General features: G+C 53.3%; 1 protein-coding gene across 1 annotated transcript; it reads right to left on the bottom strand.

Moving 5' to 3' along the window:
* Positions 1 to 7,662: 7,662 nt before the first annotated feature.
* Positions 7,663 to 9,629, bottom strand: LOC140396826 (beta-1 adrenergic receptor-like). Its single transcript, XM_072485580.1, has one exon. The coding sequence runs from the start codon at positions 9,539 to 9,541 to the stop codon at positions 8,375 to 8,377; it is 1,167 nt and encodes a 388-aa protein (XP_072341681.1). The 5' UTR covers positions 9,542 to 9,629; the 3' UTR covers positions 7,663 to 8,374.
* Positions 9,630 to 15,798: the final 6,169 nt, after the last annotated feature.

Genomic DNA, 15,798 nt, shown 5'->3' with positions numbered 1-15,798 from the left:
TACTGAGGGAACGCCGCACTGTCAGAGGGTCAGTATTGAGGGAGTTCTGCACTGTCAGAGGGTCAGTACTGAGGGAGTGCGGCACTGTCAGAGGGTCAGTACTGAGGGAGCGCTGCACTGTCAGAGGGTCAGTTCTGAGGGAGTGCCGCACTGTCAGAGGGTCAGTACTGAGGGAGTGCCGCACTGTCAGAGGGTCAGTACTGAGGGAGTGCCGCACTGTCAGAGGGTCAGTACCGAGGGAGCGCCGCACTGTCAGAGGGTCAGTACTGAGGGAGTGCTGCACTGTCAGAGGGTCAGTACTGAGGGACTGCTGCACTGTCAGAGGGTCAGAACTGAGGGAGCGCCGCACTGCCAGAGGGTCAGTACTGAGGGAGTGCTGCACTGTCAGAGGGTCAGTACTGAGGGAGTGCTGCACTGTCAGAGGGTCAGTACTGAGGGAGTGCTGCACTGTCAGAGGGTCAGTACTGAGGGAGTGCTGCACTGTCAGAGGGACAGTACTGTGGGAGTAAGGCACTGTCAGAGGGTCAGTACTGAGGGAGTGCTGCACTGTCAGAGGGTCAGTACTGAGGGAGTGCCGCACTGTCAGAGGCTCAGTACTGAGGGAGTGCCGCACTGTCAGAGGGTCAGTACTGAGGGAGTGTCGCACTGTCAGAGGGTCAGTACCGAGGGAGCGCCGCACTGTCAGAGGGTCAGTACTGAGGGACTGCCGCACTATCAGAGGGTCAGTACTGAGGGAGTGCCGCAATGTCAGAGGGTCAGTACTGAGGGAGTGCCGCACTGTCAGAGGGTCAGTACTGAGGGAGCGCCGTACTGTCAGTGGGTCAGTACTGAGGGAGTGCCGCACTGTCAGTGGGTCAGTACTGAGGGAGTGTGGCACTGTCAGAGGGTCAGTACTGAGGGAGTGCCGCACTGTCAGAGGGTCAGTACTGAGGGAGTGTCGCACTGTCAGAGGGTCAGTACCGAGGGAGCGCCGCACTGTCAGAGGGTCAGTACTGAGGGACTGCCGCACTATCAGAGGGTCAGTACTGAGGGAGCGCCGCAATGTCAGAGGGTCAGTACTGAGGGAGTGCCGCACTGTCAGAGGGTCAGTACTGAGGGAGCGCCGTACTGTCAGTGGGTCAGTACTGAGGGAGTGCCGCACTGTCAGTGGGTCAGTACTGAGGGAGTGTGGCACTGTCAGAGGGTCAGTACTGAGGGAGTGCCGCACTGTCAGAGGGTCAGTACTGAGGGAGTGCCGCACTGTCAGAGGGTCAGTACTGAGGGAGCGCCGCACTGTCAGAGGGTCAGTTCTGAGGGAGTGCCGCACTGTCAGAGGGTCAGTACTGAGGGAGTGCTGCACTGTCAGAGGGTCAGTACTGAGGGACTGCTGCACTGTCAGAGGGTCAGTACTGAGGGAGCGCCGCACTGTCAGAGTGTCAGTACTGAGGGAGTGCTGCACTGTCAGAGGGTCAGTACTGAGGGAGTGCTGCACTGTCAGAGGGTCAGTACTGAGTGAGTGCCGCACTGTCAGAGGGTCAGTACTGAGGGAGTTCCGCACTGTCCGAGGGTCAGTACTGAGGGAGCGCCGCACTGTCAGAGGGTCAGTACTGAGGGAGCGCCGCACTGTCAGTGGGTCAGTACTGAGGGAGTTCCGCACTGTCCGAGGGTCAGTACTGAGGGAGTGCCGCACTGTCAGAGGGTCAGTACTGAGGGAGCGCCGCACTGTCAGAGGGTCAGTACTGAGGGAACGCCGCACTGTCAGAGGGTCAGTATTGAGGGAGTTCTGCATTGTCAGAGGGTCAGTACTGAGGGAGTGCTGCACTGTCCGAGGGTCAGTACTGAGGGAGTGCCGCACTGTCAGAGGGTCAGTACTGAGGGAGTTCCGCACTGTCCGAGGGTCAGTACTGAGGGAGTACCACACTGTCAGAGGGTCAGTACTGAGGGAGCGCCGCACTGTCAGAGGGTCAGTACTGAGGGAGTTCCGCACTGTCCGAGGGTCAGTACTGAGGGAGTGCCGCACTGTCAGAGGGTCAGTACAGAGGGAGCGCCGCACTGTCAGAGGGTCAGTATTGAGGGAGTTCTGCATTGTCAGAGGGTCAGTACTGAGGGAGTGCTGCACTGTCAGAGGGTCAGTACTGAGGGAGTGCTGCACTGTCAGAGGGTCAGTACTGAGAGAGTGCCGCACTGTCAGAGGGTCAGTACTGAGGGAGTGCTGCACTGTCATAGGGTCAGTCCTGAGAGAGTGCCGCACTGTCAGAGGGTCAGTCCTGAGGGAGTGCCGCACTGTCAGAGGGTCAGTACTGAGTGAGTGCCGCACTGTCAGAGGGTCAGTATTGAGGGAGTTCTGCATTGTCAGAGGGTCAGTACTGAGGGAGTGCTGCACTGTCAGAGTGTCAGTACTGAGGGAGTGCCGCACTGTCAGAGGGTCAGTACTGAGGGAGTGCTGCACTGTCAGAGGGTCAGTACTGAGGGAGTGCTGCACTGTCCGAGGGTCAGTACTGAGGGAGTGCCGCACTGTCAGAGGGTCAGTACTGAGGGAGCGCCGCACTGTCAGAGGGTCAGTACTGAGGGAGCGCCGCACTGTCAGAGGGTCAGTATTGAGGGAGTTCTGCATTGTCAGAGGGTCAGTACTGAGGGAGTGCTGCACTGTCCGAGGGTCAGTACTGAGGGAGTGCCGCACTGTCAGAGGGTCAGTACTGAGGGAGTTCCGCACTGTCCGAGGGTCAGTACTGAGGGAGTGCCGCACTGTCAGAGGGTCAGTACTGAGGGAGCGCCGCACTGTCAGAGGGTCAGTACTGAGGGAGTTCCCCACTGTCCGAGGGTCAGTACTGAGGGAGTGCCGCACTGTCAGAGGGTCAGTACTGAGGGAGCGCCGCACTGTCAGAGGGTCAGTACTGAGGGAGCGCCGCACTGTCAGAGGGTCAGTATTGAGGGAGTTCTGCATTGTCAGAGGGTCAGTACTGAGGGAGTGCTGCACTGTCAGAGGGTCAGTACTGAGGGAGTGCTGCACTGTCAGAGGGTCAGTACTGAGGGAGTGCCGCACTGTCAGAGGGTCAGTACTGAGGGAGTGCTGCACTGTCATAGGGTCAGTACTGAGAGAGTGCCGCACTGTCAGAGGGTCAGTCCTGAGGGAGTGCCGCACTGTCAGAGGGTCCGTACTGAGGGAGTGCCGCACTGTCAGAGGGTCAGTACTGAGGGAGCGCCGCACTGTCAGAGGGTCAGTACTGAGGTAGCGCCGCACTGTCAGAGGGTCAGTATTGAGGGAGTTCTGCACTGTCAGAGGGTCAGTACTGAGGGAGTGCCGCACTGTCAGAGGGTCAGTACTGAGGGAGTGCCGCACTGTCAGAGGGTCAGTACTGAGGGAGTGCCGCACTGTCAGAGGGTCAGTACTGAGGGAGTGCCGCACTGTCAGAGGGTCAGTACTGAGGGAGTGCTGCACTGTCAGAGGGTCAGTACTGAGGGAGCCCCGCACTGTCAGAGGGTCAGTACTGAGGGAGTGCTGCACTGTCTGAGGGTCAGTACTGAGGGAGTGCCGCACTGTCAGAGGGTCAGTACTGAGGGAGTGCCGCACTGTCAGCGGGTCAGTACTGAGGGAGTGCCGCACTGTCAGAGGGTCAGTACTGAGGGAGTGCCGCACTGTCAGAGGGTCAGTACTGAGGGAGTGCTGCACTGTCAGAGGGTCAGTCCTGAGGAAGTGCCGCACTGTCAGAGGGTCAGTACCGAGGGAGTGCCGCACTGTCAGACGGTCAGTCCTGAGGGTGTGCCGCACTGTCAGAGGGTCAGTCCTGGGGGAGTGCCGCACTGTCAGAGGGTCAGTCCTGAGGGAGTGCTGCACTGTCAGAGGGTCAGTACTGAGGGAGTGCCGCACTGTCAGGGGGTCAGTACTGAGGGAGTGCCGCACTGTCAGAGGGTCAGTACTGAGGGAGTGCCGCACTGTCAGAGGGTCAGTACTGAGGGAGTGCTGCACTGTCAGACGGTCAGTACTGAGGGAGTGCCGCACTGTCAGAGGGTCAGTCCTGAGGGAGTGCCGCACTGTCAGAGGGTCAGTACTGAGGGAGTGCCGCACTGTCAGAGGGTCAGTACTAAGGGAGTGCTGCACTGTCAGAGGGTCAGTACTGAGGGAGTGCTGCACTGTCAGAGGGTCAGTCCTGAGGGAGTGCCTCACTGTCAGAGGGTCAGTGCTGAGGGAGCGCTGCACTGTCAGAGGGTCAGTACTGAGGGAGTGCCGCACTGTCAGAGGGTCCGTGCTGAGGGAGCGCCGCATTGTCAGTGGGTCAGTACTGAGGGAGTGCTGCACTGTCAGAGGGTCAGTACTGAGGGAGTGCCGCACTGTCAGAGGGTCAGTACTGAGGGAGTGCCGCATTGTCAGAGGGTCAGTGCTGAGGGAGTGCTGCACTGTCAGAGGGTCAGTACTGAGGGAGACCCGCACTGTCAGAGGGTCAGTACTGAGGGGGTGCCGCACTGTCAGAGGGTCAGTACTGAGGGAGTGCTGCACTGTCAGAGGGTCAGTACTGAGGGAGTGCTGCACTGTCAGAGGGTCAGTACTGAGCGAGTGCCGCACTGTCAGAGGGTCAGTACTGAGGGAGTGCTGCACTGTCAGAGAGTCAGTACTGAGGGAGTGCTGCACTGTCAGAGGGTCAGTACTGAGGGAGTGCCGCACTGTCAGAGGGTCAGTACTGAGGGAGTGCCGCACTGTCAGAGGGTCAGTACTGAGGGAGTGCTGCACTGTCAGAGGGTCAGTACTGAGGGAGTGCCGCACTGTCAGAGGCGCTGCCTGAAGACGTCACATGTACCTTCTGAAGTGGCCATAAAAGACCAAGGGACATGAATTTGAAGCTGAGCGGCAGCTCTTCCTGGTAAGCTGACCAAAATCTATCACTCAATCAGGAAAACTGAGTGTTTACTCATTACCACATTGCTGTGCGGGATCTTGCTGTGTTAAATTGGCTGCTGTAACTTCTACATTAAAACAGTGACTATGCTCCCAAAACCATTGGTTTGTCCTCGTGCGCATTGCCGATGATTTGATGTCAGGAAAAAGGCACTACAGAAATACAGGTCCTCCTTCTGTTTCGATTGGGTAACAGAAAGCTTTTGATAAAGTGTCACAAGAGAGACTTGTAACTACATTCATGCCACGGAGCACTGAAGGGACCCTGGCCCCACGGTGAGAGGGTTCAACACAGAATCCAAGTGAATGAGTGTTTTTTAAATGCTGCAGCTGTGTTGTTGCCGTGTCCTGTATGACTGCCAGGAGAGGCTGAGGTGGCAACTGCACAGTTACTGAAGAAGAAAGCCAGAGAAACACGTGAGGAGTAAAGGATTTGAAAGATATGCTGATTGTTTTCGATCAAGTACTGCAGAAAGACTCTGGTTAGAATGGACTGTTGCAATGACGTAAATAGAATAGACGTCCCACTTACTGATTTGGATGTTGGCATCAGGAATGATGTTGGGATATGTGGCTGGAATGAAGGAGTTATTAGATTAAAGAACTTGAGGGGCAAAAAGCTGGAGGTGGGTGAATGGGATAGACAGACTGGCGACAGATACAGGTGAAAGCCGAGATCTCAGGACAGGGTTGGACTGGTAGCTAAAACCTTCTTCTGGGACAGGGGTGGGGGCGCTCAACGTTAGGAATAAGGAACTTGAACATTGAAACAAAGAACTTTCACGAAATTCCTTTTTCCCCAATTACGGGGCAATTTAGCGTGGCCAATCCGCCTACCCTGCACATCTTTGGGTAGTGTGGGGGAGAACGTAAGAACATTGTGAATCCAGCATGGAAGCAGGAAAACCTGGAAGCATTCAGCCGGGTCAGGCACGGCATGTGGGACTTTCAGTGAAGCTGATGAATCCGGGTCGTTCCCTGTTTCGGAGGTGGACGAGGAAGGTGATTGCTACAACATCACTTTCTCCAGATGGGTGCAGCTCTGAAGTGGTTGACTGCGTCTAGGAGGGAGTCCCCGGCTGTTGGAAGCCCTGTGAAGAGAGAGTTCCACTTCTGGAATGTCTGGCGGAAAGTTTGAGGTCCATTCACTGGGAAGTTGACCCGACTTGGGCAGATTAAGCTGACAGGGGAGCTGGGGGCCCTCCAGAGAAGGAGCCACCTGAATCAAACCCAGGCTTGGAAAGTTGGGAATAGTTTCCAGACCAAAGGGAGGGAAAGGTCGTTGGTCTCAACGGTGAAGCTGGTAACCCTGAGAAATAGACTCCCAAATATCCCTTGAAAAATGAAGAGGGGGAAGTGTTAGAAAAAATCAGATGGAATCCGAGCTGGGAGGCGAGCGGGTGGTGAAGATCACGGAGAAATGGGAAGCGGAGTTGGGAATGGAGATCAATTGGGGAGTATGGAGTGAGGCGCTGCGCAGGGTAAACGGGACCTCCTCTTGCGCAAGGATGAGCCTGATACAGTTTAAGGTGGTGCACAGGGTGCGTATGACTCGGGCGAGAATGAGTGGGTTCTTTCAGGGGGTAGCAGATGAGTGTGAGAGGTGTGGGCGGGGGCCAGCCAATCACGCGCACACGTTTTGGTGTTGGGAAAAATTGGGAAGATTCTGGGCGGGAGTGTTCGTGGTCTTAGCCAGGATAGTGGAGGAGGACCCGGACCCTTTGGTGGCGATATCTGGGGTTTCAGAGAAGCCGGAGCTCATGGAGAGGAGGAAGGCCGACGTCTTGGGAAAAGGGGGAAAATCTGTACAGACTGTACAGTTGATTGTTGGGGAGCATGTTTCCCGGGGTGATTATTTGTTGGAACCTGCTTTGATACATGTTTGTAATAAAACACATTTTTTTATAAACAGGATATGGAATCCTTTTCCTGCAGTGGCTATTCAGGCACAGATGGTCTCTTTAGTTAAAGCAGAATTATTTTAAAACGCCGTTCAAAAAAAGTGATTGGAGGGAGTGGGCGGAGGGTGGAGGAGAGGAACTTGGTGAAATGGACACAGCACCAGCTCGCTCCCAGTGGGACATTTCTGCACAGCCAGCTGTCTGAATCGCGCATCTTGATATCCTCGCTTTCCAAATCCAACCGCTTTCTCTCCTCCACCTCCCTCAACAGCAGCTCGGGGCAATCCGACTGCGGCAATGCCTGCCGATCTCCGTTAACAATCTCTTCCCCCCCCCCCCCCCCCCCCCCCCCCCCCCTCCCCCCACAGCCCACGGGGAACCAAGTAAATCCTCTCCCTCTCCAATTGCGCAACAGAAAAGCCACAAAATTCCGCAAACACACAGGGAAAATAGAGGCAGGAGCAGGCCATTCGGCCCTTCGAGCCTGCTCTGCCATCATTATGATCATGGCTGATCATCAAGTTCAATACCCTGATCCCGCCTCCCCCCCCCCCCCATATCCCTGGATCCCTTTCACCCCAAGAGCTGTATCTAAGTCCTGCTTGAAATTACACAGCGCTTTGGCCTCAGCTACTTTCTGTGGGAGTGAATTCCACAGATTCACCGCTCTCCGGGTGAAGAAATCTCTCCTCACCTCAGTCCGAAAAGGTTTACCCCTTATCCTCAAACTATGACCCCTAGTCCTGGACCCCCCCACCATCGGGGACATTCTTTCTGAATCTACCCTGAAACTCCCTCTCCCCAAATTAAAACCAGGAAATAGACTGGAAGAAATTAGAGTTACAACAGGGGAACTATGGTAAAAATAACTTTAATATCGTGAATGGCAGGTGTAACATTATTGTAAAAAAATAACTTAAAATTACATGAATATCGTAATATTTGTTAAACTTATTTTCCACTCCCGCACATTCACATATATATATCTCTGACTAGAAAATGATCATTCTGGAGTTCCTCCCTTATCTAACAGTTAACACATCGCCAGTGACAATTAGTATTAAACTGGGACACAGACCAGACTCCGGCCACTTTCCACATTGAAGTGTCCTCCCTGTTTTTCGGACATTTCACCAGGAATCTCTGCCCCTACCTCTCACAGTCACACGTCCAGCGAGTCCTTGGAACATTGGGAAAGGGCCACTTGGAGCTCAGAGCCCTGGACCCTGCAGACAGCGAAGGTCGTCCCGAGCAGGAGGGTGATATGGGTCTCCAGCCCACAGGGGATCTGCTACAGACTGACTGCCCTGCGGAGGGTGTGGAGGGGGACTGGGGTCTGTTGAGGAGCTCAGCACAGTCCTGGGCTTTGACACAGCCTGACCCCCACCACCTCTCTCCACCCCAAATCCTCTCAATCGTCCATGGTGTCCTTGCTGGGCTGGGCTGGGCTGGGTGGATGTCAGGCCGTTTGCTGCCTCTCTAAGGCTGGGACAGACCCCTGGGCAGGACCTGTTGGTTTTGGAGAGATGGATGCGAGATCCTGGCCCTGTTGCTGGGCCACTCCGCTGCTGGGTTTTGGGGAGGGGGGGGTTAACCCCCTCTCTCAGATCATAGACTCCAGATTGTGCGCAGTAGTACCGTTGGCCTGTCTCCAGCCGCCCCTGTCCGCCCCACTGTGGACACCCTCCCCAGCCCCAGGCTGATCCCCCACAGCCGGGCCCAGGCCGCAGGGCCACCAGCTGGTCTCGGGCAGCTCTCCCGGCAGCTGGCCCTGCTGCTGGTGCCTCTGAAAGCAGAGCAGCTCCTTGAAGGCTTTCCTGAAGTCGGAGCTGCGGCAGTAGATGAAGGGGTTGAAGCCAGAGTTGACGTAGCCCAGCCAATTACAGAAGACGAAGAAAACCCTGTCCACCCAGTTCTTGGACACGGCTTGGACGATGTTGGCCAGGAAGAAGGGCAGCCAGCAGAGGGTGAACGTGCCCATGATGATGCCCAGGGTCTTCAGGGCTTTGTGATCCTTCAGACCCAGGAGTCTGGAGGGGCGCCTCTTGTTGACCGGTTGATGGGGTTGCTGCTTCTCCGAGAGCCTGGGCCTGTTCCTCTCCATCTTTTCCATCTGCTTCTTGGCCTCGCTGAACACCTTGGAGTACAGCAGGATCATGATGATGAGGGGGATGTAAAAGGAGATGGTGGATGAGAAGATGGCGTAGGGCCAGTTGGTGATGAAATCGCAGCAAGTGGGCTCCCGGTAGCAGCTCTGGGCTTCGTCATCGGAGTCTTCCCACCAGTGGTTCATGATGGGCAGGAAGGAGATGAGGGCTGAGATGGCCCAAACCACGCACACGATGGCCCGGGCCCTGCCCTTGGTCAGCAGGCTCTGATACCTGAGGGGGGAGCTGATGGCAATGTACCTGTCTATGGCGATCACACACAGGGTCTCGATGCTGGCTGTCACGCACAAGACATCCACTGAGGTCCAGAACTCACAGAAGGGCGAGTCCAGCAGCCACTGGCTGCTCACCACCATGGTGGCGCCCAGCGGTACCACAAAGATGCCCATGATGAGGTCGGCACAGGCCAAGGAGGTGATGAAGACATTGGTCAGGGTCTGCAGGCGAGGGTTCTTGGCAATGGCCAGGATGACCAGCAGATTGCCCACCACGATGATGAGGATGATGATGGTGAAGAGCAGAACAAGGGCCCACTGCTGGGGAGAGGTGAGTGGCTGGCCCTCCAGCAGTCCTGAGCTGTTGACACTGCCTGTCCTGTTCATCGTCACTGTCCCAGCTCCCTGCAGCCACCAGCAAACTGTGCCCGGGGTAGAAACATTCTCCTCCAGCTCCTCCAGTGCTCCAGCTCCCTCTCTCTCACTCGCTCAGCTTCACAACCAGACCTTTTTATAAATATGCCAACGTCACCACCCCCACAGCAGTTCTGGCAGTCCCTCCCTCTCCCCTCCCTTTAACTCTCTCTCTCACACACACAAACTCCACACTGGCTCCCAACTCACACCCAGGCAGCAGAGACACATCGCAGCTTCCTGGGCTCGATTCCATCTGCTTTTGGAGACTTTGTGTGAGTCCCTCTGTGCAGCAGTAGTGTGTGTGTGCGAATCCTGCTATCTCTGTGGGGGTGTAGGTGTGCGTGTGTGTGTGTGGGGGGGGGGGGTGACTGCTGTGTCTCTGGCTGGGTGTGTGAGTGAGCCTCAGTGTGTGTGAGTGCCCCTGTGTGTGTACTCTGTGTCAGTGAAACTATGTGAGGGTCCTTGTGGCTCTCGGTGCGTGTTAGTTCGTGGAAGTGGGAATATCTGTGCTGGTGAGTTGATGTCTGTGCTCTCTGTCTTTGTGAATGTAAGCTCACCGATCTGTGTGTTAGTGAGGTTACTTCCCCGTGTGTGTCTGTCAGTGCAGCAATCTGTATGGTGATTAATCTGTAACGATATCTCTCTGCCTGCGTGTCTGTGTCCGTCTATATCTGCCAAACCCTCTGTCTCTGTGTGTGTGTGTGTGTGTGTGTGTCTGTTTTACTCTGAGTTTCTCTGTGTATTTTTGGGTATATGTGTGTGTATCTCTGGGTGTGTGTGTATCTGTGTGTGTATCTGTGTGTGTGCTGTATCTGTGTGTGTGCTGTATCTGTGTGTGTGTGTATGTGTGTGTGTGTAAATCTCTGGGTGTGTGTAAATATTTGGGTGTGTGTGTATCTGGGGGTGGTGAATCTCTGGGTATCTGTGTGTTTGTGTGTGTGTATATTTTTGTGTGTGTGTATTTGTGTGTGTGTCTCAATGTATTTTTGTGTTTGTGTGTGTATCTCTGTATGTGTGTGTGTATTTCTGTGTGCAACTGTATTTGCGTGTGTATCAGTGTGTATCTCGGTGGATCTGTGTGTGTGTATGCCTGTGTCTGTGTGTGTGTCTGGGTGTGTGTGTATTTTTGGGTGTGTGTCGATCTGTGTGTGTGTATGTGTGTGTGTATCTCTGGGTGTATTTTTGGACGTGTCTATCTCTGTGTGGATCTGTGTATGTGTATTTTTGGGCGTGTGTATATCTGTGTGTGTGTGTGTGCGTGTGTGTGTGTATTTTTGGGCATGTGTATTTGTGTGTGTATGTGTATTTCTGTGTGTGTGTGTATTTTTGGGCATGTGTATTTGTGTGTGTATGTGTATGTGGGTGTGTGTATTTTTGGGTGTGTGTCGATCTGTGTGTGTGTGTGTGTGTGTATTTGTGTGGGGATCTCTGGGTGTATTTTTGGATGTGTCTATCTCTGTGTGGATCTGTGTATGTGTATTTTTGGGCATGTGTATATCTGTGTGTGTGTGTGCGCGTGTGTGTGTATTTTTGGGCATGTGTATTTGTGTGTGTGTGTGTATTTCTGTGTGTGTGTGTATTTTTGGGCATGTGTATTTCTGTGTGTATCTGTGTGTGTATGTGTATGTGGGTGTGTATATTTTTGGGCGTGTGCATATCTGTGTGTGTGTGAGTATGTGTGTGTGTTTATTTGTGTGCGTATCTCTGGGTGTATTTTGGGATGTGTCTATCTCTGTGTGGATCTGTGCATGTGTATTTTTGGGCGTGTGTATATCTGTGTGTGTGTGTGTGTGTGTGTGTGTGCGCGTGTGTGTGTATTTTTGGGCATGTGTATTTGTGTGTGTGTGTATTTGTGTGTGTGTGTGTGTATTTTTGGGCATGTGTATTTGTGTGTGTGTGTGTATTTTTGGGCATATATATTTGTGTGTGTGTGTATTTGTGTGTGTGTGTATTTTTGGGCATGTGTATTTGTGTGTGTATCTGTGTGTGTGTGTGTTTCGGGGGGAGGGTGTTTGCATATCAGTTCTCTGAAGCCGCACTCTTTTCTGGAGAACGCCATCCATTGAAATCACTTTGGATCAGAATGTGGCCATTCAGCCCATCGTTCTGCTGATGTATGAGTTACTCAATGCTGCTTACTGCCAACAACTCCCAACATAAACGCAATTAAACATGAGCGGAAACTAAGGATGCCATAAAATCATTATTTGGACCTGGAGATGGAAAAGTTGCAATAATAAAAAGAGGGGGTGGGGGGTGGGTGGGGGGGGGGGGGGGGGGGGGAGAGAGCTGGGCCCTGACATTAGGACATGCGTCAAACAAACCCAAAACAAACAGTGAAAGTTTTACAAGGCAGTCACCAATAGTGCCGGGAATAGAAATCTCACATTGAAACAGCAAGTGTGACACACACAGGGGCAGAGGGACATGGGCTCCTCAATGTTTCAGGACAATTCCACTCCATCCCTTCGGGAAGCAGACGGGTGGCCGTGGGTCAGTACTCAACTGCACCCTAATGGGACATGATTCCCTGTGTGGGGGGGGGGACTGGTTAAGCTCAACATTCAAATGGGGAGCTGCCCCCCAATGGAGCACACAGTGGTGAGGCAGTGGCAATGTTGGCAGGGTTCCCCCCTGCCTCCCCCCGGTGAATCGGGATGCAGTGCGGAGTGTCAGGCTGGGATAACGGAGGGGTTCCCTCTCCGCCTCAGTGGCTGGCCATGGAGGCTGCTGACAGAGCAGGGTGAGTGAAGCTGGATCTCTTTCTGTCCATTCCCACTGTGACAGCAATGACCAGGTCAACTCCAAGAGCCTATCTGTTGGACGGTTCAGTGGCTGTGAAATGAAGAGTCTAGAGTTCTTGTTCCTTTTCACCAAACACCATTTATTTCACTTCCACAACCTCTGCACAAAACTCTCACTGTACATCACCTCCCAGAGGACACCTGAAGCCCCTTTACACATCAGCGTCAATTAATGAATACTTAACATAAATGAGACAACTAATTGCAATGTCGCTTCACCCATTACTTAACATATCTGTGGGATTACCGCTGCTCTGTGCCCTGTCAGCCTGTGTGCCTCTGCCCGCCCCTCTCCCCTGGCCAGGGGGGTCTGAGTGCACCCTCTTGCAGACACACACTGACCCAGGTTCACTCTGAGATTCAGCAACTGGTTGCAGACATTGTCACTGGGATCCTCCCGAAACACACATGGGAGGGAGGGTCTAGTTTAGTGACCCTCACACACATACTGTCACTCACACACACACACTGTCTCTCTCACACACAGTCTCTCTCACACACAGTCTCTCTCTCACACTGTCTCTCTCACACACAGTCTCTCTCACACACAGTCTCTCTCACACACTGTCTCTCTCACACACTGTCTCTCTCACACACTGTCTCTCTCACACACTGTCTCTCACACACACTGTCACACACTGTCTCTCTCTCACACTGTCTCTCTCACACACAGTCTCTCTCACACACAGTCTCTCTCACACACAGTCTCTCTCACACACTGTCTCTCTCACACACTGTCTCTCTCACACACTGTCTCTCTCACACACTGTCTCTCTCACACACTGTCTCTCACACACACTGTCTCTCTCACACACTGTCACACACTGTCTCTCACACACACTGTCTCTCTCACACACTGTCACACACTGTCTCTCACACATACTGTCTCTCTCACACACTGTCACACACTGTCTCTCTCACACACTGTCTCACACAGTCTCTCTCACACACTGTCACACACTGTCTCTCACACACACTGTCTCTCTCACACACTGTCACACACTGTCTCTCACACACACTGTCACACACTGTCTCTCACACACACTGTCACATACTGTCTCTCACACACACTGTCTCTCTCACACACTGTCTCACACAGTCTCTCTCACACACTGTCACACACTGTCTCTCACACACACACTGTCACACACTGTCTCTCTCACACACTGTCTCTCTCACACACTGTCTCTCTCACACACTGTCACACACTGTCTCTCACACACACTGTCACATACTGTCTCTCTCACACACTGTCACACACTGTCTCTCACACACACTGTCACACACTGTCTCTCACACACACTGTCACACACTGTCTCTCTCACACACTGTCTCTCACACACTGTCTCTCTCACACACAGTCTCTCTCACACACAGTCTCTCTCACACACAGTCTCTCTCACACACTGTCACACACTGTCTCTCTCACACACTGTCTCTCTCACACACTGTCTCTCTCACACACTGTCACACACTGTCTCTCACACACACTGTCACATACTGTCTCTCTCACACACTGTCTCTCTCACACACTGTCTCTCTCTCACACTGTCTCTCTCACACACTGTCTCTCTCACACACTGTCTCACACTGTCTCTCTCACACACTGTCACTCACTGTCTCTCTCACACACTGTCACACACTGTCTCTCTCACACACTGTCTCTCTCACACACTGTCACACACTGTCACTCACACACACTGTCTCTCTCACACACTGTCACACACTGACACACACTGTCTCTCTCACACACTGTCTCTCTCACACACTGTCACATACTGTCTCTCTCACACACTGCCACACACTGTCGCTCTCACACACTGTCACACACTGTCTCTCTCACACACTGTCTCTCTCACACACTGCCTCACACTGTCTCTCTCACACACTGACACAGACCGTCTCTCTCACACACTGTCACACAATGTCTCTCTCACACACTGGCACACACTGTCTCTCTCACACACTGTCTCTCTCACACACTGTCTCTCTCACACACTGCCACACACACTGCCACACACACTGTCACTCACACACTGTCACTCACACTGTCACACACTGTACACTGTCACTCACTCACACGAACTGTCACACACACACTGTCACACACTGTCACTCACATAAACACTGCCATACACACACTGCCACACACACACTGTCTCTCACACACACTGTCACACACTGTCTATCTCACACACTGTCTCACACTGTCTCTCTCACACTGTCACTCTCACACACTGTCTCTCTCACACACTGTCTCACACTGTCTCTCTCACACACTGTCACACACTGTCTCTCTCACACACTGTCACACACTGTCTCTCTCACACACTGTCACACACTGTCACACACTGTCTCTCTCCCACACTGTCTCTCTCACACACTGTCACACACTGTCTCTCTCACACATTGTCTCTCTCACACACTGTCTCTCTCACACACTGTCTCTCTCACACACTGTCTCTCTCACACACTGTCACACACTGTCTCTTTCACACACTGTCACACACTTTCTCTCTCACACACTGTCTCTCTCACACACATTCTCACACTGTCTCTCTCACACACTGTCTCTCTCACACACTGTCACACACTGTCTCTCTCACACACTGTCACACACTGTCTCTCTCACACACTGTCTCTCTCACACACTGTCACACAATGTCTCTCTCACACACTGTCTCTCTCACACACTGTCACACACTGTCTCTCTCACACACTGTCACACACTGTCTCTCTCACACACTCTCACACACTGTCACACACTATATCTCTCACACACTGTCACACACTGTCTCACATTGTCTCTCTCACACACTGTCACACACTGTCTCTCTCACACACTGTCTCTCTCACACACTGTCACACACTGTCTCTCTCACACACTGTCTCTCTCACACACTGTCACACACTGTCTCTCTCAGACACTGTCACACACTGTCACACACTGCCACACACTGTCTCTCACACACACTGTCACACACTGTATCTCTCACACACTGTCACACACTGTCTCACATTGTCTCTCACACACACTGTCACACCCTGTCTCTCTCTCACACTGTCTCTCTCTCACACTGTCTCTCTCACACACTGTCTCTCTCACACACTGTCTCTCTCACACACTGTCTCTCTCACACACTATCTCTCTCACACACTGTCTCTCTCACACACTGTCACACACTGTCACACACTGTCACACACTGTCTCTCTCACACACTGTCACACACTGTCTCTCTCGCACACTGTCACACACTGTCACACACTGTCTCTCTCACACACTGTCTCTCTCACACACTGTCTCTCTCACACACTGTCACACACTGTCTCTCTCACACACTGTCTCTCACACACACTGTCACACACTGTCTCTCACACACTATCACACACTGTCACTCGCACACACTGTTACACACTGTCTCT

This window comes from Scyliorhinus torazame, chromosome 20 (assembly GCF_047496885.1).
Source record: "Scyliorhinus torazame isolate Kashiwa2021f chromosome 20, sScyTor2.1, whole genome shotgun sequence".
In the NCBI taxonomy this organism is placed as follows: domain Eukaryota; kingdom Metazoa; phylum Chordata; class Chondrichthyes; order Carcharhiniformes; family Scyliorhinidae; genus Scyliorhinus; species Scyliorhinus torazame.
The sequence above is the reverse complement of the archived record's forward strand: the minus strand, read 5'-3'. Positions and strand labels throughout refer to the sequence as shown.

Coding starts and splice junctions, on each gene's coding strand:
- LOC140396826 (XM_072485580.1), bottom strand. CDS start 9,541: ATGAACAGGACAGGCAGTGTCAACAGCTCAGGACTGCTGGAGGGCCAG.